Here is a 23,950-nt window from a genome sequence, read left to right on the forward strand (position 1 = left end):
CTCCTTTTATCTTTCCTTGGTCTCTTTTTTTTCTCATCGCTGCCCTTCTCTCCGTTTGTACTCTTTGCCCGTGGGACTGCTCTTTCAACACATTACAACACAATATTTTAGTTATGGTTTATGCACCGTAAAGCACATAAACACAGTTCCTCATTGTGAGAAACTTAAACTTTTTTAAACAAAAGCACTCATGAAAACCTGATCTTGAGATTGCCAAAACAATCAATGTTTTATTCGTAATGTCCCCGCTGATTTGGGTGTCGCCATTGTTACTGCGGCTGAGCTCCAGATGAACCCACAGAAACATACCGTCGATTCCTGCTTCTAATTGTCATAATTTGGTAGGAATGTGGTTGAACGTGGGTGGGCCATATCATCTGGATAGCTTTGAGTGTCAACCGAACCCACCCCCACCACGTCCCCAGAGACTACAGCTATCAGTACGGGCCCCATTGTGTTACCGTGGCTACAGGCCAAACCAGAGGCGGGGCATCTGTCCTCCACCTGGTCGTACCAGCTGCTCAGACACTGCTACAGCTTGCCTAAAGTGTGTGTGTACATGTGTGTGTGTTCGTATGCCAACTCCATGGCAAGATGAGAGTTGCATGTATATGTGCACAAGAGTCTATATGTGTGCATACTGTACACAACCATAGACTACGTGTGCCCCCCCCCCCCCCCCCCCCTTGTGACCCTGCGGTTATATAAGGCAGTGTAAAGTGGCCTCCAGTTTAACAGTGGAGGTATTAATAGATGTAATGCGAGTGCAGCATGCCAAACTTGCAGACTACATATAGAAGCCTACGACGTGTCTACCCATCTGGGCCCAGAGGCTAGTAATCTACCCTCTGTGGTTCAGTGTACCTGTGGTCATTGTCATGGACTCAAATGTAGTGGCTGAATGATTTATTACTTAGCTCACCTTATTGGCAGTTGGACAATGTCTGCTTCCGTGTTTTGAGTATTAACCTCATAGGACGGGTGACAATAAATCATTTCGCACTTTTATCCACCTCCCTCTGTGGTTGTCCTGCAAACAGGCACTCCAGGAAGAAATACCCTTCGGCTGAGTTTACAATTGACAAACTTGCAACAGAAAATGTGTTAACCTACATGTTACCTGTGAATGCAACCTTTTTGTTTTCAAATGATCCTCTCTTATATGAAAGCTTATGAACACAGGATATGCTGAGTTTGCTTAAAACCCACAAAAGTGGAGATCAGAAGTTGAGAAATGATAGTGTTATTTTTACTATTTCAAAATCAAGGGGTTAAAATAAATGTCAAAAAGTGCCGCACTTCATTCCTTTTCATTGGCGTCATTTAATAAGTAAGATCACAACTAAGGGATTAAATAGCACCTGGGACTAGGTCATGTCTCAGTGTGCACACATGGAAGTCACATCTGTTAAATGTCACCATCTATACGCCACAGCTGTCCCTTTCCTTTAATGCACACACACACACACACACACACACACACACACACACACACACACACACACACACACACACACACACACACACACACACACACACACACATACACACACACACACACACACACACACACACACACACACACACACGTGCATGCAAGGTGCAGTATTTAGTATATTTATGTGTGGTCTCAGCCTGTGCTTGTTATTTAGATGACTGCAGCAGCTCGGGCTCTCTCTCCCTCTTCAGTGGTTGAATTGTTTCACGTCAGCTTGTACGGGACTTTTCACTTTCCTCCCCATAGTTTTACTCCCTCACAGACACACATACTCTCTCTCCCTCTGTCCATGCCAGTTTTTTGGCTCTTAAATCAGTCAAGCTCGTTGTATTTGGACGGCAGCAGCCAAGACCGTCCCAGCGGACCATTATAGCACACCAGGAGAGTGGAATGAGCGGGCAGGGGGCTAGAGAGGAAGTGAAAGGGGAACTGAGCTGTGAGATGGAGTGAGATATAAAACTGTAAAGAAAAATGCTGAATAAACATCACAGAGATGAAGCAGTGGAAGAAAGAGTGTTGAGAGAGTTTCCGGGAGGCGTGAAAGCTGCACTGTTCCAACTCTCATTTATGTTCCTGTTAGTGGCCTCTTTCCCAGTTATCTGTTTCAGAGGTGGATTCCCCGCAAACAGGCCAGAACCCTAGCCAGGGACTTTCCTCTGGCTCCAACCCAAAGAGGAGTTAGTAATCTGGGCAGAAAAAGGTTTCACCTGGGGATGGAGGGATGAGGGGGTGAAACTGGGCAAGGATAGAAAAACAGTTATATGTTGTCTTGGCATACTGCAAGGTCAGGCTTTGGTTTCAGACAGGATCTCTTTGCATGGGTGGAGAAGAGAACTTGGCGACTTCCACTTAACGAAGTGAAAAAGCAATACATTAAACTTTGTATTGGTTGCATGTGTGCGTAGGAAAAACCAAAGTCTGCTCTCCATTTTTTGTTAATCAACACATTCTGCAAAAGGCCTTCTGTTCCCTTCTCTTTTTATTGAATTTAATAGATTTCACAAAAATGAACCTCTTTAAGTTAACTTAAAGTCATGTTCAGTGCAGTAAAAAAAAAAAAAAAACGTCCCGCCCCCTCTTCCTGTCCATATTCGGTACATCAAAAACTTAAATCTCATCCATCTGTACGTCTCTCTACTCAAACCTCAGCAGAAGGCATTAAATTGTAGCCTCCTGCCAAGAAAAACAGAGTTCTGCCTCGTGGACAAACACAAATAGAGTCCATTGGTTTTAAGCCAACAGCTGAAACCCCCCCAGACCTCCAGATCAAACAATGCATCACTTCAAAACTCGATAGCAAGACACTTATTTTTGTGTTTTTGACTCAAATCCAAAACTTTATTTTTCCCCACACTCTTTTTCTAACTCCCTTAGACTATATTATTATGTACAACTCACACTCACTCACTTAAAGACGGTTTGGTGATATGGACATCACAACATGATCTCTACTGATATCTTATGAATATAAATAATCAAGTATTGAACTAAGGTAGTGCTAAGCCAAAAGGTGTAAAAGTTGAGTAATCTACTGTAGGTCTCAAGCTGTTTTGGTACTATCACTTTAATTCAACACAGAGAAGTAAATGCCACGGTATAGAATAAATGTGAAAAAGCTCAGACAGCTATACTTACCGACTAGGATGTTGCTTTCATTCAGCAGGCTAACTGTTGCTCTTCAGCTACGATCCTCTGTACATACATGTACGTTGCTGTGTGCTATAAGACATATATATAACAAAATAATTCACAGAATTTTTTTTGTCTTCGGCTCCTCAAATTTGATGATTTAAATGGAATATCTTTTGGTTTATGATGGTTTATGGACCAAGAAAATAATAAGAATTGGTAAATCGAACACCAAACTCAAAGGATCTTTTTTTGAAATGCCACACCCCCCCCCCCCCCCCCACACACACACACACACACACGGAACCAACCACTGTATAAATCCCTCTAGACCAGGCTATAAAATCTCATTTTAAACAGCATCTGCATTCTTCATGTTTTACAACTGCTGACATTATTAATGTGTGTCTGTCATTACTTCGTCCCTCTCCCAATCTCCTCTTGTTTAACCCACCAGGCTTCCTTTTGTTACCTTATTCTTAATTTAAAACATCTTTTGTGTCACCAACTTGACAATGTTTGGTTCCCTGGTTTCTGTGCTCATCTGGACTTTGTTTACATCATACACTCACTAACTTCTCTTTTAGTGAGGATTTTTTCCCCCTTGAAGGGTATTTTTGGCGTGTCAGAACTGAGTAAGGGTTTTTTTTGCTTGTGTTTTTGGAAAGAGGAAGATACTTCTGAGCTAAAGGGGGAGAAGTGAAAGAGTAGGATTAGGGGTTAAAGAAAGTGTCAAAACAAAAATAAAGAGGAAAGGAAAGATCTCCAAACTGACAAAAACACTGAAATGCTTTTAGAGAGGGTGAAATAAAATGAGCAGAGGCGAAGATGGAGAAAGAAATGGGGGGAGAGGCGCAGGCATTTGCGACCAGGAATGGTTTGGCAGGCATTACGCTGAGGTGTGGTTTTGGCCTGGCTCCCATTAGCCTCTTGTGTTACATCTATTACAAACATCTGCACACACCCACACCCACTCTTACATGACGGTGCAGTCAAAACAGACCCACATCTTAACCACCATAGAATTCCGCCGCCATAATTCTGGTCCTTCCCAAAGAAGATGGAAATCACTCATCTCTCCTGCTCTCTCTCCCTAAAAGAGGCTATTAGAGGCACCAGTGGCCATGTAATCACTTTGGCTCTCCCACAGGAAGACGCACGCACACACACACACACACACACACACACACACACACACACACACACACACACACACACACACTCACACACGTACCTACCTTGGTAATTACAGCTGACGATTAGGTCCCATTCGCTGCAATTGTAGTGAATGGCTGATCTAGTCAGTAAATGGTGGGTCAAGCGGCGCTGCGTAGTGTCACATCAAGAGTGGGAGTGTGTTTACGTTCTTCATTTCTATTAATTGATGCCTTTTTAATGTGACTGATTTAGATGGACTACACACAATTGCACAAATTCACCGCAGCAAGCATTTTGCTACACATGCAAATTGATAGTCTAACCTCGCACACTTTGTATGCACACACACTTTCACTCACACAAACACACCCTCCCCCAATCTAACATGAACACTTTACTCCCCAGCCGATCTCTTCCTGTATTTGATTGTGCTCCACTTCTCTTCAAAGCAACATACACACTTTGTAGACGATAGCATCGGTTCCCCCTCATTGCATTTAGCACATTTCCCAATCTTTGTTTAGTTTCCCACCTTCCTGTCTGATAAGGCCTGCAGCTTGTTAGCATAGCTCTCGATTTTCCCTCACTGGCTATAAGGGTTAGCGGTGGTCCAAAGATGCCAGTGAGGGAGATCGCCAGGATGCTATTCTTCTGTGCAAGCAGCCATAGCCGTATCAATATTAAATCTAGTCTTTAAATGAATGCACGTTATGTCTTTAACATAAATATCTTCTCAGCAGTCTTTGATGTAAATGTGTAATATTGTCTCGGTTGAGATATCCCATAAGGGATTTGTGTTGCGCCTAAATGTAAGAGGAGGTCTTTTCTCATTTGAATGGCGACACTAAAAAGGCATTCAATTGGAAAGCTCTATCTTAAAGTCTCATCTTATTGTATATGATAATGTTGTGGTGCAATTTCTTCCCCCCGTTTGCAAGACAGCTGATAAAATCAGTCAGAGTAAAGCACCTCTCTCCATGCACTGCTTTTCACACCCGCAGCCTTGCGTGTGTATGTGTGTGTAACTCCATGCAGATGATTGAGTTAGCATGATTTAGAGATGGTCGGAAGATGAAATGCCGCTGCCGCCGCGCCTTGTCTGGCGACTCGCTACGCACGCTTATCTTACTACTGCAAGCTAAAAGGCATTTCATTTGGAGGGAAATAGGAGGAAGGAAGGAAAAGTAGAGAGCAGGGAAGAGGGAAAAAGGTGAATACACAGGAGATGAATGAGAGAAATGCATCGCAGTGGAAGGCTGAGGAGGCGAGACACGGGTAGAGATACAGGGATAGAGCAATGACAAGGTCTTTTAATTTCAGCGAGCGTGAGGATTAAAAGGCCTCCACAGTGATGAATGGGTTTAATTTGCTGTTAAACCAGCTCACTTACTTTCACCCTGTTTACAGTAGATTGCATGCATGCCTGTGCGCTTCAGGGGGACTTTGTTCCTTCTGTCTTTTTTATTTTTCCTTGCCTCCTCTTCCTACACAGCCTGTTGTTGATGTGTGTGTGTGCATGTGTGAGTATGTGACCTTTTCTAAGCTCTGCTGGTGAAAGGCCACAGGCTCACACATGAATAACCATGGTGTAGACATGTAGCTGAATACCAAAGCCAGTCAATAAAACTAGGCAAAGGAAGCAACTTGATATGACAGAATACTCCGGATAACACGGAAACATATTTAAAGTCATTGATGAGTGCTTGATGTCAGCTTCAAGATCTTTGATTAAATCTGTCAGGTGAAGCTTCAAAATATGCTACATTTAAAATATATTCTGTCACTTGTGTTGCAAGATGAATAAATTGCTCATGAAATTCTTCCTGACTAGCAAAATCTCACCTCAAACGGAGATTTTTGGAAAATTAACATTAGATTGACAGCAGTTGGAACATACCTTGTGTAGAAACATCAGAAAGATAAAAATAGATTACTTTTAGAGAAGTGTCTTTTAATGGAGCAGTGATAATGATAGACGAGCGCTTGATAACCCATAATTCTTTGTGCTTCCAACTACAGGCGTCTCCATGATGTGTGCATTAGTGTCAGTAATGTGCGGTGGTGTGTGGAAAAATAACCGTAGAGGTGATTTGTTGTGCGACTCACTCTCTTCATTCCCTCTCTTTTCTACTTCAAGGTTATTTACTCTATTGTATGTTAACACATCTATTTATATAAATAGTCATAAACAAATAAGTAATCATAAAGTAATTTTCCCCCACAGAATGATCATTTGTCGACTCACCTCGTGTTACCTTAAAGAGCAAAACTATATGAAAAACATCACCAAACTTGTGTTGTATTAAACTATTCTGTATTAAAATTCGTATACATATTTACCGAACAAATGTGAAAGACTATAACATAAATATTGTCACACTGCGCAAGTGGGCTAGTCGATTAAATGGATTTTTCTAAAATAATTTGAAGTGTTAATTGGACTGCACTTTTCTTTATTTTTTGTTCATGTGGAGGGATGCAAAAAACTAAATCATTCAAGGTAACACAAGGATGTGTAAATGATATTCAAATGATAATTTAGTGTTTCTCAACATAGCAGGGATTCCCTCTTCGCACACATTCTAGCAAATGCTGTCAGGTTTCACACCAATAAAGCTCTTTTAGACTTGAATAAAAAAGATCAAAATTCAGGATTGCATCTGCTCTCTTTCCCAGACATTAAAATAACCCGCTCCAGACACACACTGTGTTTTGATAACAGCCACAGTGACATTCCACTGCGTGTGTGTTTTTGTGTGTGTATATATGTGTGTTTGAGTGAGCGCCTCCTCTATCATTGTCACCATAGCTCTTTGTCTGTCTTGGAGCTGTTGAAGGAAAGGCTGTCTGACCCACATATGGTAAAGGTTTACTCTGAGCTATACTATGTGTTGGCTGTATATACTGTGCATGTGTCTGGGATGGTGGTGGTGGTGAGGGATTTGTCCTATAGAGATATCGGGCCAATCACTCACTCGCGTGGGATGCTCCATCTGCTCCCAGCTTCTAACTCACTCAGACACACACACACGACCTTGGAGCTATAGGGGGAAAAGGTTTTTCTGCTGGATAAAACAACTTTTTCCATCGTATGGTTTCATGTATCCAGGGCTCTCTTCTCACTAACAATAAATTGCAGCACCATCACATAATTAATTGTACTGCAACCCACTATGCTGTACCTGCGTGCACGTGTGTGTTTGAGAGTTTATTCAGTGCTAGAGGCCCTGTTCCATAACATTTCTGTAAGGAACTACAAATGGCCTTAAAATAAATAAAACATTCAGCGATTTAAAGAAAGTGTTTTCGCTAATGTTTACAAAGGCAAAATCCAGAACAATTGATGGATTTGTTTTGTGCCTTGCTGCGCTCAAGTTATGCCAAGCTCACCGTGCGATAGGAAGTGAGTGATTTCTGCCCTTTATCTGAACGCCCCTGCTGCAGATAGAAAACACAGCTTAAAGAGGGACACCGAGGATATGGGAGACGTTTACATGGAGCTGTCATTAGGTAGTCTCCACCGAGCCCAATATGATGTATGTGAATGATTTATGTAACGTCAGTGTTGAGGCTAAATGTGGGTATTTCAGTTAAGATTATATTTTCTTTGACTTTTAATGATGATACTAACTTTTGAGCTTTCGATTACACATTCTTCATTATTGGGTGGGGTTTACTATTTTTCATGGAACTCAATTTCTAATTGAGTTCAGAGCAACTTCAAGAACCTCTTTCCTTCATTGGTTTTAACGCTGAGGGTCATTGAGTTCATTCTCGAGTTTGGAAACAGCAGTATAAACATCTCACCACATTTAATAGCTGCTCTACAGCTTTTGAAAACTTTCACAGGATTTTCAAGAGCAGTAAAACATGGAATATGTTGGGAAATCACAGAAATGATCATATCATTTAAGAGACTTGTTGGTGGATGAAAATATTGATATCTCCAAATTAAATTTAACCAGGACATTGGTAGCATTACGAACATTAACCCCTAGCTTAGTACAGCGATGTCATATATTACAATACATAAGATCACCCAGGTACTTGAGTCCTTAAATACAGAGAATTCTCATCTGTTGTTCACTCCTTCACCCACTTCACGGCTCCTTCCCATCGTCCGATCATTGACTGTCGAGCCTGGCCACTTTTCTCCCCTCTGTTCATGATGCTCTTGGTGCTTTTCTTCATTTCCCTTTGTTCTTGAGAGGGCCACACTAAATTCCCTACTTCAATAGGGCTCCTTAAACACATACACACAGGGGCCTCCTTTCACTTCAAAGTCAGGAATGTGGGGCCTGTTGCCATTATGCATGGGTAGACCTAGTTATGTCAACTTTACCCCTCTATAAATAGTGTAGTGTAGGTTATATGTGTTTGTGTGTGCGTTCCTCACATGCTATAAGTGAACCCAGTTTGCTCTCTGGTCACGCACGTCAAATCTGCTTTGTAATGTCAAAGTCACTGGAGAGATATGCTTAGGCTGGTGCATAATGGCTTTCAGTCAGACCTGCAACACCTGGATCATTTCATTCTTTTACGTTTCATTGGTTTATTCATTCTCAGAGTCTTGGAAGTCGTACATTTCCCTCTTTTTATTCCTTTTACTTATTTTAAATGGACAGCGTATAGCAATGTTTCTTCCTTTGTTCTTCCATCTTTCTCAGCTCCTTCAAATATTGTTCATTCCCTTGCTGCTTTTACTTTCTTTTATTCTTGTTCCCGTTATCCTTTCTTCCCATAGTACATCCATGCAAAAATATTACACACAATTGTCAATATTTCTCTCTCTCTGCCTCTAAGTCTCTCACTTTCATGTGCACAAGTTCCATCAGTTGTCACAAGCGGCTATGACAGCCATCGTTCTCATTGACGTGCCACTGTCTTATCGGGAAACTCTCTCCCACTCCCTATCACCAGCTAGCTATCCTGCGTGTCTATCAGAGCTAACCAGGCCTGCCTGGCACAGATAAAAGCCGGCATTAGGGGATTTGGGATAGAATGGCGGGTTTAGGGAGGTGTTAATGCACAGGGAACAGATACAAATAAAAGGATGCTGTAAAAGGAGAGGGAGGAAAGGGAAAGGAGGTTGAATGTTTATTTAGTGATGGTGCATTTTAAACATTTGTTTTTTTCTCATACATGTTTCTGAATATCAAGAAGCATGTTGCACACAGGGAAAATCAGGGATTGTAACTCAAATCTTGCAGAAAATCTTGTTGGGGGATGTAAGGGCCACTATATAGGAATGCGTTATAGGTCATTCACTCATTTTCTGCCTTAGATTTTGGATGTGTTTTTAAGATTGTAGAGCCACTTTTCTCCAGAGAACACGGTTGAAGCAAATTAACAATCCAGGAAGGAAAGCAGCTGTAGGTCATCAAGATCTTAGATTAGCATTTTTCAGCATTTAGTCAAGCTTTCAATTTTCCATCAGAGCCGTTATGGGAAAAAACACTGTATTTTTTTACTCTGCAATCATTCATATGCTATTGTTTACACATGGATTTCGCTTTTCATTATTTCACTTTCCTATACCTTACGTTTTGTCTTCGTCCTCTCCTCCCTCTCTCAGCGTTACTTAACGCCTTACTTAAGACAGTGCCTCTAATGTGTTTAACGTCTGTTAATGTTACATTATACATGTTGACAACACAGTGGGATTTTTCCTCGAAAACACAAGCACAGCATCATTCGATGAATCCATCCATCAACCACTTAGTGGAAAGCTAAGCAATACAGAAGAGACAGCAGCAGCAGCAGCAGCAGCAGCAGCAGCAGCAGCGTCTCCAATCATCACTGACTATTGCATTGATTTCTTGACACAAACAAACATACACATTGAACTATGCATATATACACTTATGTTAACATAAACCTGTGTATTTATACACGTGTGCATGTTACTACACTAAAGGTGCTTGTACAAAGTGTAAACTGACAGGCATATGCACAGGCATGCACGCATTATATACACAAACATGATTGTACACATATATGTACACTTCTAGTAGAAGCTCTTAACCCTACTCAACATACAGCTATCCCTGTTAACCTGATTATTAGATTGTAGTGCTTGTTTCCTAGGCGCAGTAGCTCAGTTTGATTGAATTAGACAAATGTCTCTCATCCATCTGTTCAGTTTATATGTTCCATAGTCCTTTGTTCTGCCTCCTGGTTTCCATATTCTCAGGCCAGCCTTGGCTGCAGCGCCGATGGAATAAATTGATTTGAGACCATTTATTACCTGTTGTTTTCACACGTCACCCACTCTCACTCTCCCAGTCTTCTGTTTTCTCTCTTTCTCACCTATCACACTCTCTCCTCACATTTTTATTCTTGAATGTTAGCAATGCATATGAACTGCATACTCAGATAAAGTGAATGGGTTGTGAGTGAATAAAGAAAGTAACAAATATCAGGGAGGCGAAGGTAATTTGTGCAACCAACGCTGAGTGTTTGAGTCCCTACATTCATAGTGGAATGATTGGACAAAGTGAGAAAAACTATATAGAGACAGTCATTTGTTCATTTGAATTGTTTTCACGCTGGAAGATGCACAGAGAGATAGCAGATGGATACAAACCATAGATGACAGAAAGACAGACTTTTATTATCTCGGTTATTTTGTGAACAAAACCAGTCTAGAAGGGGCCTGGTCTTTAGCCAATGACCTGGACTTAGGCTTCTGGTCTGCAGCTAGATGTTGCTGCCAAATGCAATGGTTTTTTTTGTGTGTGAAAAAGAGAGACAATTATAACGGGAACCCTCTAAAAAAAAAGTTTTTGCCTTTTTGTGTGTCATTTCATCCTGATTCGGGTTGTCTGTGTTTAAGAACAACGTTTCCACATGTTTTGAATCGAGTGCGAGCCATCCGTGAATGAAATGTATCCTTTATTTACGGGCCCATTATCTAGATAATAACATCCATATTTTCTCTCATCTCCGGTGCTTCATCACAGCCTTATGAGCTCTCTCTCTCTCCGTCTCTCTCACACACACACATGCAGGGAGAGATAATGGGATAGTTGCCCCTGGTTTCTTTTGGTACGATTGTAAATAAATTCTTCACAAAGTCTTTGTGCTCAGCGTCCACATGTGTACCTTTTTCTGTGTGTGTGCGCATTCATGTACATATCTATCAAAACACATTTTAGCGTATGCATATCAATCATTGTGTCTGTGTGTATTTGCTCCCATCTTATCATTGTGTGTGTGTGTGTGTGTGTGTGTGTGTGTGTGTGTGTGTGTGTGTGTGTGTGTGTGTGTTCGGTATCATTTTGCAGCTAGTCATTGCCTGCTGTCCCTTTCCTTGTCACTGTGGGCTGATAGCAGTGCGAGTCGACAAAGCTCAGTAATGGAGAGCCGATACTTGCCCACCCCCCCGTCGCTCTGTGCTTTTCATTTGCTGCCGAGATGACTTTGGCTCTCAGCCATACCCAGCCAGCCAATCTCCCATCTCCTATCTGCACCATTACTTTCCATATCTGGACGAATTATTCGCTAAAAGCTCACAAAGAAAATTTGAGGGTCCGTGTTTGTGTGTGTCTGTGTGTCGGTGTGTGTGTTTACTCGGGCTTACTTAATTGCACTGTGAGATAAATGGTTGCATTAGTGCACAGGTGTATTGTATTAATACATTTTCATTGAAATGCAAAGATAGTGGCTCACTTATTCTTCCTACAGGATCACAATGGTATTTCATTTATCCCTTCCTGTCATTTTGTCAGTTTCAAAAGTGTTTTCTTTAGTGTCTGCAAGATGCTGAATAGTTTTCTTCTACAGTTCACTATCCAGTCCATAATGTCACTATCCATGCATTTAGCCCTGATACCATATTCAGTACTGCTATTCACAAAGCATGAAGTCATACTTGTATGAGAAGATTGAGTGTTTGAGTGTTTTTTAAACTGTTACCTCCTATGTTTCCTTTTAGATCTTGGTGAACTCTGTGAGTCCCAACCGTCCAGCAGTGCTCTACGAGAAGGTCACAGTGAGCAAGGCAGGAAATCCCTTACTGCGAGACATGATGTTCAGCCCGGACCAGTCGCACATCTACACACTGACCGACAGACAGGTAGGTCCAGTGTTTGAGAGTGTCCTAGAATACAGCATTTTTTTGCAGGTTTGTACCCAATGACTGCATAACAAGTGGAACATGGGATTACATTTATGAATTTCTTACATGAGGCGGACACACACAGGATGTAATGGTGGGTGTATGTACTGTATGTAGCCGTCATTAGCTTTCATACCTATTGTGCATCAGTACAGCAGCCACCACAGGTACAGGGCTAACATGGACTAGTTATCACATAGGGCTCCATTTCTATATGTTAGTCTGATGGATCTACAAGCTTGAAAACACACACACACACACACACACACACACACACACACACACACACACACACACACACACACACACACACACACACACACACACACACACACACACACACACACACACACACCATCATGGTTCACTTATAATCAAGACATTACCCACACAGACATACAGGGTGTGTTATAGGTCACACGTGTGTGTGTGTGTGTGTGTGTGTGTGTGTGTGTGTGTGTGTGTGTGTGTGTGTGTGTGCCCGTGGTCATTACCAGCCGCACTGCTGGTGAGAGTTGTGTCTACTTTGATGGCGAGCTGGTGGTGGGGGAGGAAGGAAAGGGAGAGGCGGAGGAAAGCGTGTCGCATCACTGTTGCTCCCGAGGCCCAGCTGCTCCCCTTGTTTTTCTGTCTCATTAGTGAGCTGACTGAAGGAAGCAGAGATGGAGGGAGGAGGGGAGAAAGGAAAGTGGTTTGTACATGATGCGAATATGTCCGTTTTTAATAGATCTAAAACGAGCTTTGGGGGAAAGATGGCCTGATTAAAAAGGGTGAGGGATGTGTCCGAGGTTTGGTGTGTGGAAGGTGTTTCAGGCAACGCGAGTCGATTCTCTAGCCGGCTTAACCAAAGCCTGGCCCGAACATTAAATCTCCTTTCCTTTTTCCCGTTATTTTCACAAATGCCACTGGTCCATGACTGGAGCTGCTGTTATTGAATTGCTAATATGTAATATTTTTGTTATATTCCAAAATAAAGTACCTCCTAAAAAAGGACAGGGTAATGTTTGAAATTGCTCAATTTCAGTACCAATATGATACCGGAATTTCCATAACTAAATGATAAAAATAATCGTATTATAAGGAAGTAAGTGCCAAGTGGTGGCTCGATTGAGTTTTATTTTCATTTTCCTTCAATAAGTGTGACTAATGGAACAAAAAAATCACTTATCTCAATTTTCCCAAATACTAAATTATTAGAACATATAAATGTATGTCTTATACTACACAATTGAACAGTAAATACAGCACTGAAAGACTAGATAAGGTATTCATGAGTTTCAGTTCAGTCAGTGTCAGTCTGTTGAATTTTACATATTCATTAATACTTTATGGGTGTGTCTCCCTTAAGATACATCAGTACGTGGCTTCAGTAATCAGTTGTACATAGCATTAGCTGGTGCACTAGGGTTACTTGCCTTTTGTTGTCAGTAAAATGTCCCTTTTGAGTCAATTGGGAGTTTTGAAGACTGCTAATGTAGTGATCACTATAAGTTTCAGACAGTTTCAGACAGCTGATATGTGAAGATGAAAGTGGAGGTGTTCACATTTGGTGTTTTTTGTGTAAGAGTGTCCTTCCGACTGTGTTGCCTGCTCCACTTTATCTTGGCAGCTAGAGCATCTAGGAGCAAAAGACACATACACACACACACAGACACACACACACACAGACAAACAAACACACCCTCACACCCTCACATCCACAACCATTAACACTCCAGGATTTTCTGTCTCCATCAACTTCCGATAATGCCCTTTTCTTCAAACTTCCCCCCTTCGTGTTCACACACACTCTCGCTCTCACACACATTCACCTTCATCTCGCTGTGTGTTTGATCCCCATTAATGGTTAGCAGGCTCGGGTTAAGCAGAACGGGGGTCTGCGGTTGCCAGACCTCCTAGCTAAACCCTCGTTCCAGTGCTAATGACTAGAGGGGGCAATTCCCTTCACTCGCCCTCTGTCCCACCCTCATCTTTATCCCTCTGCCCTCCATCTATCCTGCCTTGCTCCCCCATCCCTACTTTTATAAATCCATGCCATGACTGTCACACATACACACACACACACACACACACACACACACACACACACACACACACACACACACACACACACACACACACACACACACACACACACACACACACACACACTTCCATGTTTCCATCTAAGCCCAAATTGAGTCCTCCCCTCTCAACTGCCTTTTACTGATCCCATTCCCATGTTTTTAATGATCTCTCACTATTGCTGCTGTGTCCCTCTTTTCTCCCCCCTCTCACACACACACTCACACACAAACACAGACTTGGTCTGTTACTTAAAGCAGGCAGATGTGGAGAATTGTGTAGTTGTAGGCAGTAGGAGACTGGTTTTGAGCTGGATCAGGGTGCGACTATACCACACACACGCACAAAAACACACCAGCAAGATGCATGAGGAATGCAACCATCTTCCCCTTTTCCCAATTTTCTCATGAAATAGATACACACAGCACGACTTTCATCCCGCTGTGTGTGTGTGTGTGTGTGTGTGTGTGTGTGTGTGTGTGTGTGTGTGTGTGTGTGTGTGTGTGTGTGTGTGTGTGTGTGTGTGTGTGTGTGTGTGTGTGTGTGTGTGTGTGTGTGTGTGTGTGTGTGTGTGTGTGTGTGTGTGTGTGTGTGTGTGTGTGTGTGTGTGTGTGTGTGTGTGTGTGTGTGTGTGTGGCTGCCTGCGGGGGTTCCTCAGACAAGCCAAGCACATTAAGGTGTCACTGGACATATCCACTGATGCGTAGCCCACGACAAGTCCTCCCTTCTCTCCCGCTCTCACCCACGCACACACACCGACACACTCTCGCACACAAATGAAGGACTGGGCAGTGCGTCAGAGTTAGGGGCGAGGCCCAGTGATTTATGACTCGCTCTGTTCCAGCTAAATTCATCACTGTCATTATTATCAATGGAGGTTATGACAGCAGGAGAGGACGGCCTGCTGTTTTTGTGTGTGTGTTTAAGTGTGTGTGCATTTCATGAGACAGTATGTTATTGCAGGACATTTCAATAATTAATTCTCTGTCTGTAGCTAATGTTGTTCTTTTATTACGGGCTTTTTTTTGTCATGTTTGCACATGTGACCCTTTTTGCACTTGTTTTTTTTTTAACACGTTAATTCACTCGCCTTCCACGCTCTATTCTGTACGCATACAATCACACACACACACACACACACACACACACACACACACACACACACACACACACACACACACACACACACACACACACACACACACACACACACACACACACACACACACTTTCAGTTTAGTCGCTGAGATGCCCATTGTTGGCCAAAGTAATTTTCTTTTCACAATAAAGTTCGAAAAGATTCACTTGGAACAATGTCAGCCTTACTCAGCACTGACTTTTTGAAGAATTCGTTTTTTGTGCAAAATCAGCCACAGTAGGAAAACATCACAAGGTGTCTTGGCTCAGTCAAGACTTCCCATCATCAAATCAGTTCTTCTTTTTGTTTTGTAGCCAAAAAGGATAGAAAGTTCTGACAGAATTTGATGCCACAGCTGCCATTCTTGCTCACTTTGTACTCGTCTTGCAGTGTCGTACACACACGGACACACACTTCCTTGTGTCTTTGATGGCAACCATGCATATGATAGCGCTGTGGAGTGTGCTGGCTAATTGCTGAGTGCATGAATATTCATCTCCTCTGGTGTTGGGAAGGGGGACATCTCAGAAACACACGAGAAGGACTTGGAGGGCTTGATAAAGAGGAGAGAATTATGTATTATGTTTATTTATGTGGAAAACTTTGTTGTTGTTAGTGCGCAAGTCTGTGCACGTGTGTGAGCATATAAAAGCACGTTTGCCACTTTTATATTTAATTTAAGTGATGTTTCATGTGCTCAAATCTTCCACATCTGCATGTCTTGGACACAAACTCAGCACTCAAACATTCATTTGTGTATGAGTGTGTGTATGTGTGGGCGTAACATCATTGTCTGACTTTCCATTCATCATCCGAAAGAGATTTCCCCCGTCCACATTTCACCGAGACTGTCGTCCCTCCAAGGAATCTGTATTCATGCTCACAAATACAAAGTTCTTGAGTTCTGTGAGTCCCTACAATAGCAAACAATACTCTGCATTGTGCTGTTGGCTCTCTCAACAAGGCCTCATCAAGTAATATCTTACCCATAGGGTTTTTGTCAAACATCAATCCTGTGTGTGTGTGTGTGTGTGTGTGTGTGTGTGTGTGTGTGTGTGTGTGTGTGTGTGTGTGTGTGTGTGTGTGTGTGTGTGTGTGTGTGTGTGTGTGTGTGTGTGTGTGTGTGTGTGTGTGTGTGTGTGTGTGTGTGTGTGTGTGTGTGTGTGTGTGTGTGTGTGTGTGTGTGTCGAACTGTTTACATACACATAACTGGTTCGCTGCCAATCTCGTTAGCAAACACATTAGCACAGACTGACATCAACACACATAACAAGCAGCTGGTTGTATCAATCAAGACTGACATTTTAGTGAACTGGATACAGCTAATCAGCCAGTTCTAAGCAGCTCAAAGATTAATTTTCCATCATTTATCAAACTCCGGCCTACTGAAGTTAACAAGTGCATAATGCAGCGTTTGAACATCATCAGCCATTGTTGGCTGACACTTTGTTTTATCATTTAGGTCGTACGTGTAACTCGGAGGAGATGTGATTTGCTTTTAATGCCTTAAGAATAGGACTTTTTTCACCAAGTTTCATTCATTTTTTAAATGTACTTTTTCCATTCTTGTTTACCTACCGATCCCACTAAGCGTCCGACCAGCTCATTAAGATGTATAAGCATGACTGTAGTTCATCTTTTCCACTCACTGGCTTGACAGTGTAAATCTTGAATGAGCTCTTGCGTGTCCTGCACACACTCTCACACACACACTCACAGACGGTGAGCAAGGAGGTGGTCATTGTTATGTAAATGTTAATAGACCTGGTGCAGCGAGGCGAAGACGGGAGTACAGTGATGAGAAGGGAGAAGTACTGGTGGGGGTGGCGGTGTAGCCATGTAGGTATATGGCACTCACTTACAAGAGTTCACACCATTATAGCACCTTGCTCAACATGGGACGGAGCACATGCTTCACTAACATACTCAAACACAGCACTGTTAATTACATTTAAGTGCACACTTAAAGTGTACAGTGGTATGCAAAAGTTTGGGCACCCCTCTGAGATTTCATGACAATTTGCTTTTCCTTTATAATAGAAGATCACAGCAACAACATTTGTTTTCCTACAAAGATGTAGACGTTTTAGTGTTTTCCAGACCAAAATTCTTAGGGTAGCATTACATAGTTTTATTATAATAAAATAAAATGCAAAAAATGGGATGTGCAAAAGTTTGGGCACCCTTATAAATAGCATTCATTTCAACACCTGTACGGATTTATAGCTGACAGGTTGCTGCACAAAATTGCTTTGATTAGCTCATTAGACCTTCAATTACAAAGACAGGTGGAACCAATCATGAAAAAGGCTATTTAACATAGGTAATAGCTGGCTGTGCCTGGCCTAGGTTCTTTCTTAGGGAGTGGCAAGATGGGGACCTCAAAACAACTCTCCACTGACCTGAAAGCTAAGATAATCCAACATTATAAATTAGGAGAAGGGTACAAAAAATTATCTGACAGGTTTAAACTGTCTGTCTCCACAGTCAGAAACGTAGTTGTGAAATGGAAGGCCACAGGAACAGTCCGTGTGAAGGAAAGATGTGGTAGGCCGAAAAAAATAGGGGAAAGGCACAGGCGAAGGATGGTGAAAATGGTCACAGAGAAGCCACAGACCACCTCCAGAGAACTACAACAACATCTGGCTGCTGATGGTGTAGTTGTTCACCGTTCCACAATCCAGCGTACTTTGCACCAGGAAGAGCTCATTGGAAGGGTGATGTGCAAAAAGCCTTTCCTGAGTGTTAATCACAAGAAGAGTCGCATGAGGTATGCAAAAGCACATCTGGACAAGCCAGAAGCATTTTGGAACAAAATACTGTGGTCAGATGAGACCAAGATTGAGTTATTTGGTCATAACATGAACAGGTATGCATGGCGAAAAAAACACACTGCATTCAATGAAAAGAACTTGTTGCCCACTGTAAAATTTGGTGGAGGATCTATCATGTTATGGGGCTGTGTGGCTAGCACAGGTACTGGAAAACTTGTTAAAGTTGAGGGCCACATGAATTCCTTACAGTACCAGGAGATTCTTGACAAGAATGTTCTAGAGTCAGTCACAAAGTTGAAGCTACGCCGGGGTTGGATTTTTCAGCAGGACAATGATCCTAAGCACCGATCAAAATCCACCAAGGAATTCATGCAGAAGCACCTGGAATGGCCATCCCAGTCCCCAGACCTTAACATCATTGAAAATGTATGGATTTATTTGAAGAAGGCTGTCCATGCACGGAGGCCAAGAAACCTGACTGAACTGGAGACGTTTTGTGTGGAAGAATGGGCCAAAATACCACCTGCCAGGCTTAAGGGACTTGTCTGTGGCTACAGGAGGCGTCTACAGGCCGTTATTGCAGCAAAAGGAGGCAATACTAAATATTAATGGAATTATTTCTTAGGGGTGCCCAAATTTATGCACATGCCTATTTTTGTTTGAATGCACATAAACATGTTTCTGTTTGACCAATAAAAGTTATTTCACTACTGAGATGTTTCTGTTACCATAAGGTATAACATATGTTAAAATGAAGTTGCTGCTTCAAAAGCTCAGCAAGTGACAAACTGATGCAGTGGTTTTCCTAAGGGGTGCCCAAACTTTTGCATACCACTGTATATTTCTTCCTTTATAAACCTTTATTTCCTTTATTTGGCCTTTCTTTCTAAATGCAATACACTCCTGCAATACATTGACTTTAGGTATAAACACAGTCAAATTGCTAAGAGAGATAAAATAAGAGGAAGAATGAAAGCCTATAGAAAAGTGAGGCTAATTCTTTGTGACAGTGGCAGATATATTCCATCATTTCTAGAGAGGGATAGTGTCCATGTCTTTTAATTTCTCTAACTTCACTTCCTGTTCTCTCTATTTCACTTAATTGTGTTCCCTTCCTTTTCTCTCACTTCCCTCTTTCCGTTGTATCCTTCTCACTTGTGTTTTTTTCCTTTTATAAAAAAAGAAGTGTTCACTTGATTGGATGTGTGCGTGCCCCATCAGAAAAGTGTACTCAGACACTTGTCTTTGGCTTGATGCTATCAGTCCTAATGGAAGTCTAGCTGTCACTAGATCGCTCTGTCTTTCTCTCATCTCTCTCTGTTTTACTCCAACGTCGTATCCCAAAGGATGGTGTGATAGAGCAGACTGATAGGGTTAGAAAACGGGGTGAGATGGATAGGGAGGTTAATGGTTTCTCTCTCCCTCCATCTACCCCTCCTCTCCTTTCGTCTCAATCACAATCAATTGGCAGTACAATCGGTGCTCCTGTTGCTTGACACTGATTGGGGCGCAAGAATGGGCTCTGACCGATTGTCATTGGATCAGGCCAATCAGAAGCTAGTATGAACTGCAGACATCTTCGAGGGGCACATTACTGTATTCAGTCTTGCGCCTTAACCACCTGTTGGTATTATAGTGTTTGTCATGCCTGACAGCACTGGGAATAGTTTTGCAGTAGTTTTAAGTTAATAGTTTTTCCTCTCCAGACCAGAGTACAAGGATTTACAATTTACTTGTCGCTATATTTCAAAACCTCTTTTTAAACTTCCTCAAAGTGTTTTCAAAGGACAACATGCATATAGTATTATCATATTATTCTTTCCACAATCACCATACACCTACCAGGCATGACTTCCACACGGTGACTCCTGTGAGAGCAAATAAAGAAATGCAGCATTTGTCTTCCTTTTCCCTCTTTCTCTCCTCTTCTTCTCTCTGCCTGTGTATATGGTGGTGGGTCACCTGGAAGTGCTAATGGAAATGCCAGCTGTGTGGCTCCTCACTCCTTACCAAGTTCATTTACTAAAGTGACAGAGTCATTTACCAGGCCGCCGGCCTCTCCCATCCTCACTTAATTAGAAGACCCCTAGGCCTGTCTACCTTAGCTGGTCACATTTAGCTCTTCCTCTCCCTCTGTCTCTCTACAGTCTCATTGTTCCTATTCTTTGTTTTCTGCGGTTCTTCAATCTCCGCCTCATGCTTTGTCTCTGTCTAAGTTTTCCTCTACTGCTCTCTCTCTCTCTCATTCGGCTTTTTCTCACCTCTCTCTTTCTATCAGTCTCTCTTTCAAGGGACAGAGTATTATGGACAAATGGCCACACAAAGATTGAGAAAGTGTATTGACCAATAGTTTGAGATTAGCTCTCTGGAAGAGTTAATGGATGTCCATCTGATGAGTGATGAGGTTTTTTATTTTCTGTCTTAAAAGTTTGGTTTGTCTTTTTATCCACAGTCTTTCTCTTTATTTTGATTGTGTAGTAAGTCCCAACTTTTACACTTATTTTGGATATCCCATTTTTGGAAAATAGACCAGTTCTTTTCATTTTCTTAGTTGGTGTTGCTTCAGCTATCATCAATATCCAACAGTATAAACGACAAGGAGATCTATAAAGCTATTTGGCTTTTGGAGATATTAAATGTCCCTAGATTTTGCTCAGATGTTGGGAGAATGCTTTTCTAAAGTTTTACTACAGTTTGTATCAAGGTGCCACTATATTATTTTTAAGGAGCACATAAAGGACACATTCACACTGAGAAAGCACTCCTACAGATGCAATGCAGGCTTGGGTTGTATACATCTCTGTGCACTGTGCACTTCATAGAAGTCTAAAGGAATTTCAGTCGTCAACTTTATTAGCCTTGAACTCACGATATGTGCACACACAAAGGTCAAATAAATAAGCTGTTTGATCAGCCTCTTGCTTTTTTTCACGGGAATGGAGTATAGAAAAACAGATCAAACAGTATTCAGAAGAGGAACAACAATTGAGTAGATGAATAATTACACCCAGCGCAGGAGAAAGAGGATAGAAAAAGATAAATTAAAGAGACAACATTGAAAAAAAGGTGATTGGGAGGCAGAAATGGCTGACAACACACAATATGAGGAGAGATAAAGATAGCATAGGAGCCAGCAAGGGCAGTGGGCGCAAATAACACTGCAGGGAGTGAGTTTTGAGAGAGAAAACAAGAGATTACAGCTATCACAGTGGGCACCATTTTCCTTCTACTGTGACACATAAAGACCTAATTCACTAAAACAGTTCTGCAACAAACAATTTGAGTTGACCACAATGGCCGTATCTGTCAATAACATCTCTGCAGTGTAACAGCGATTTACTGTAAGGGCACCGTTCAGCAAATGTAATGTGACAGCAGATTATTTTCCGATGGAACACAATGATTGCAGCTCCTCACTTTTTCTTTTCTCTTAAGACCCAACCTTTACCCACCCTCCCTCTCTTAGCCGGTCCTTCGGCACATCGCCTTTCTTTTCATTGCCTGACTTCCCAAGTCTTGTTTGCTTTGCTGCTTAACTCCAATCAGTCAACACATTGAGCTCCTAGCCAGTCATTGATCTTCTAAGCCCCTTACAATCCAGTCAATGCACACATGCTAACCCAGGCTTTGATACAACCCCCCCTGAGCAGGTATTCCAGCTCTGGAAGGACTAGCTCTTTTACACCGACATCATGGTGAGAGACATGTTTCCGCACTCTGCCTAAAGAGAAAGCTGGACCACGACTAGGGGTGGGTATAACTCCCATTTCTTGGGATCAAATTGTTGGCCTGACAAACTGATGCTAAAGCAGCTGGTGGCAACATGAAATACAGTCTCTGCACAGTTTTGAAACCATAACCACAGCCCAGCTCTGTGTATCGTTATACATTTATCTGTGATATTCACTGTGGTTCTTGCACATTTAGTGGCTATGTTGTTAGATATAGATTTTTATTGGCTGTTCTCTGCCAGAAACAGATTAAAGCATGTGAAGATGATTTGATGGTAGTTGAGATAATGCAGGTACTGTTTGGTTAATGTTAGCTTGCAGAGACAAAACAATGGTGGGACGATGACAGGTGATAACCTCCTCCTCGATCAGTGACTGGTTAACTGAGCATTTTAGTTTTAATTAGACTCTTCTTGAATTTCTTTTCTGCTTAACCACAGCTAGTTATAATTACAGAGTTAGGTTTTGATGAAAGGAAAGGAGTCATAAAAGAGCCACAAGTTTATGTGATTTCTCCAAATTACACTCTGGAATTCTGAACATGTGACTTTATTCCCTCAATTACACACAGTTTTTCTTCAAATCTTAATGTGTATGTGTGCTCCCCAGTAAAAAAAACCTTTCACTGTTAAATGCAGAAGGTTTCGTGGTTGTTGTTCAATGAGGCACATGCTTTGCTTATTTATGATGCATAGTCTTGTGCAGAGATCTAAAAATAACTGAGAATAAACAGATTTCTTCCTCTCGACTCCCAGACAGTGCAACACAAAGAAGAGGCTCTCTTCTGCTTGACATCTCCTCTACGCCCCCCTTACTCTACTATAGACTCTCCCTGAATTTGAATGTTTAAAAAAAGAAGCTGCAACAAGGCTGATCCTTTTATGTCTGTAGATTTAAGAGCCAATGAAAAGCCGTGCTGAAAGCTTTACAGGTCCATTGGGTTTTTGGGGGTGACCGTCGCAAAGCCTGTTAGCTAGACGTTTAAAGGCAGGTGATAGCGCTCTGTAAAACGAGATTGGAGAGGAAAGGTGGAAAGTTTATAGCAGAAAGGAGATGTCATGGCATTGAGGGTATGGTCCCGGTACAGGGCCGACAACGCGGGGAGAGAGCGGGGAAGGAGAATTGAGTTACAGCGCTGGATGCTATTGTAAATAAGGAGATGGCAAGAGAGGGGAGATGGCGGCCTTGGTTTATAAGGTCATTTAAAGGAGTAATGTGGCACACTGTGGGGAATTGGCTTTCATTAAAAGAGCTATCGAGGGAGACGGCGAGAGGAAAACAGCAAGGGAGTTTGTATGTGTGTGTCTGTGGGTAAGCACTGTTCTCCATACAAACGCAGGCACATATTTTTGCGATCAACATGCGGTTATACAAGTACATTCCCGGTACCAGTAAAGCATTTAATATCCCCACTGGGAAAAACAACCATTATAGCCCACCACCACATCAACAGCTGTATGCCACTCCCACTCAATAAAGCCCCATAGTGACTTCACTACTACTTGTACAGGAACAATGGTGAACAATAGACCATATCTATCATTACACGGGGCAGTGATAAGGGTTATGCTAGCTCACCAAGTGCCGTTAGCGTTAGCATGATTTATGTGGACCATTGTCCTGAATCAAAGTCACACTGATTTATGAAGAGAAGAGGGGGAAGTGGTTTGCGTCTGTGATAACGTAAGGAAAAGGCCATTCTTGCTCCTTCCTTCCACTTTCCCTTTTTTCCTGTTAAATCATAAACTCTTTGAAAGACATCCTGTGATGATTTCTTCTCCCGAGTTGTCCAATCACATATCCTCAAATATGGCCCATTTTCCCTCATCCACATATCCA

The 23,950-nt window shown here is 42.0% G+C and overlaps 1 protein-coding gene across 2 annotated transcripts in view; it reads left to right on the plus strand.

The window, feature by feature from the left end:
- The window catches only part of plxna1b (plexin A1b), a 174,517-nt gene that overhangs the window by 66,366 nt on the left and 84,201 nt on the right, over positions 1 to 23,950 (plus strand). For both annotated transcript variants that reach the window (XM_063910537.1, XM_063910538.1), the window contains exon 4: positions 12,222 to 12,362. In XM_063910537.1, the coding sequence (XP_063766607.1) occupies positions 12,222 to 12,362 (141 nt within the window). The remainder of the gene's footprint in view (positions 1 to 12,221; positions 12,363 to 23,950) is intronic.

This window comes from Eleginops maclovinus, chromosome 20 (assembly GCF_036324505.1).
Source record: "Eleginops maclovinus isolate JMC-PN-2008 ecotype Puerto Natales chromosome 20, JC_Emac_rtc_rv5, whole genome shotgun sequence".
Lineage (NCBI taxonomy): Eukaryota > Metazoa > Chordata > Actinopteri > Perciformes > Eleginopidae > Eleginops > Eleginops maclovinus.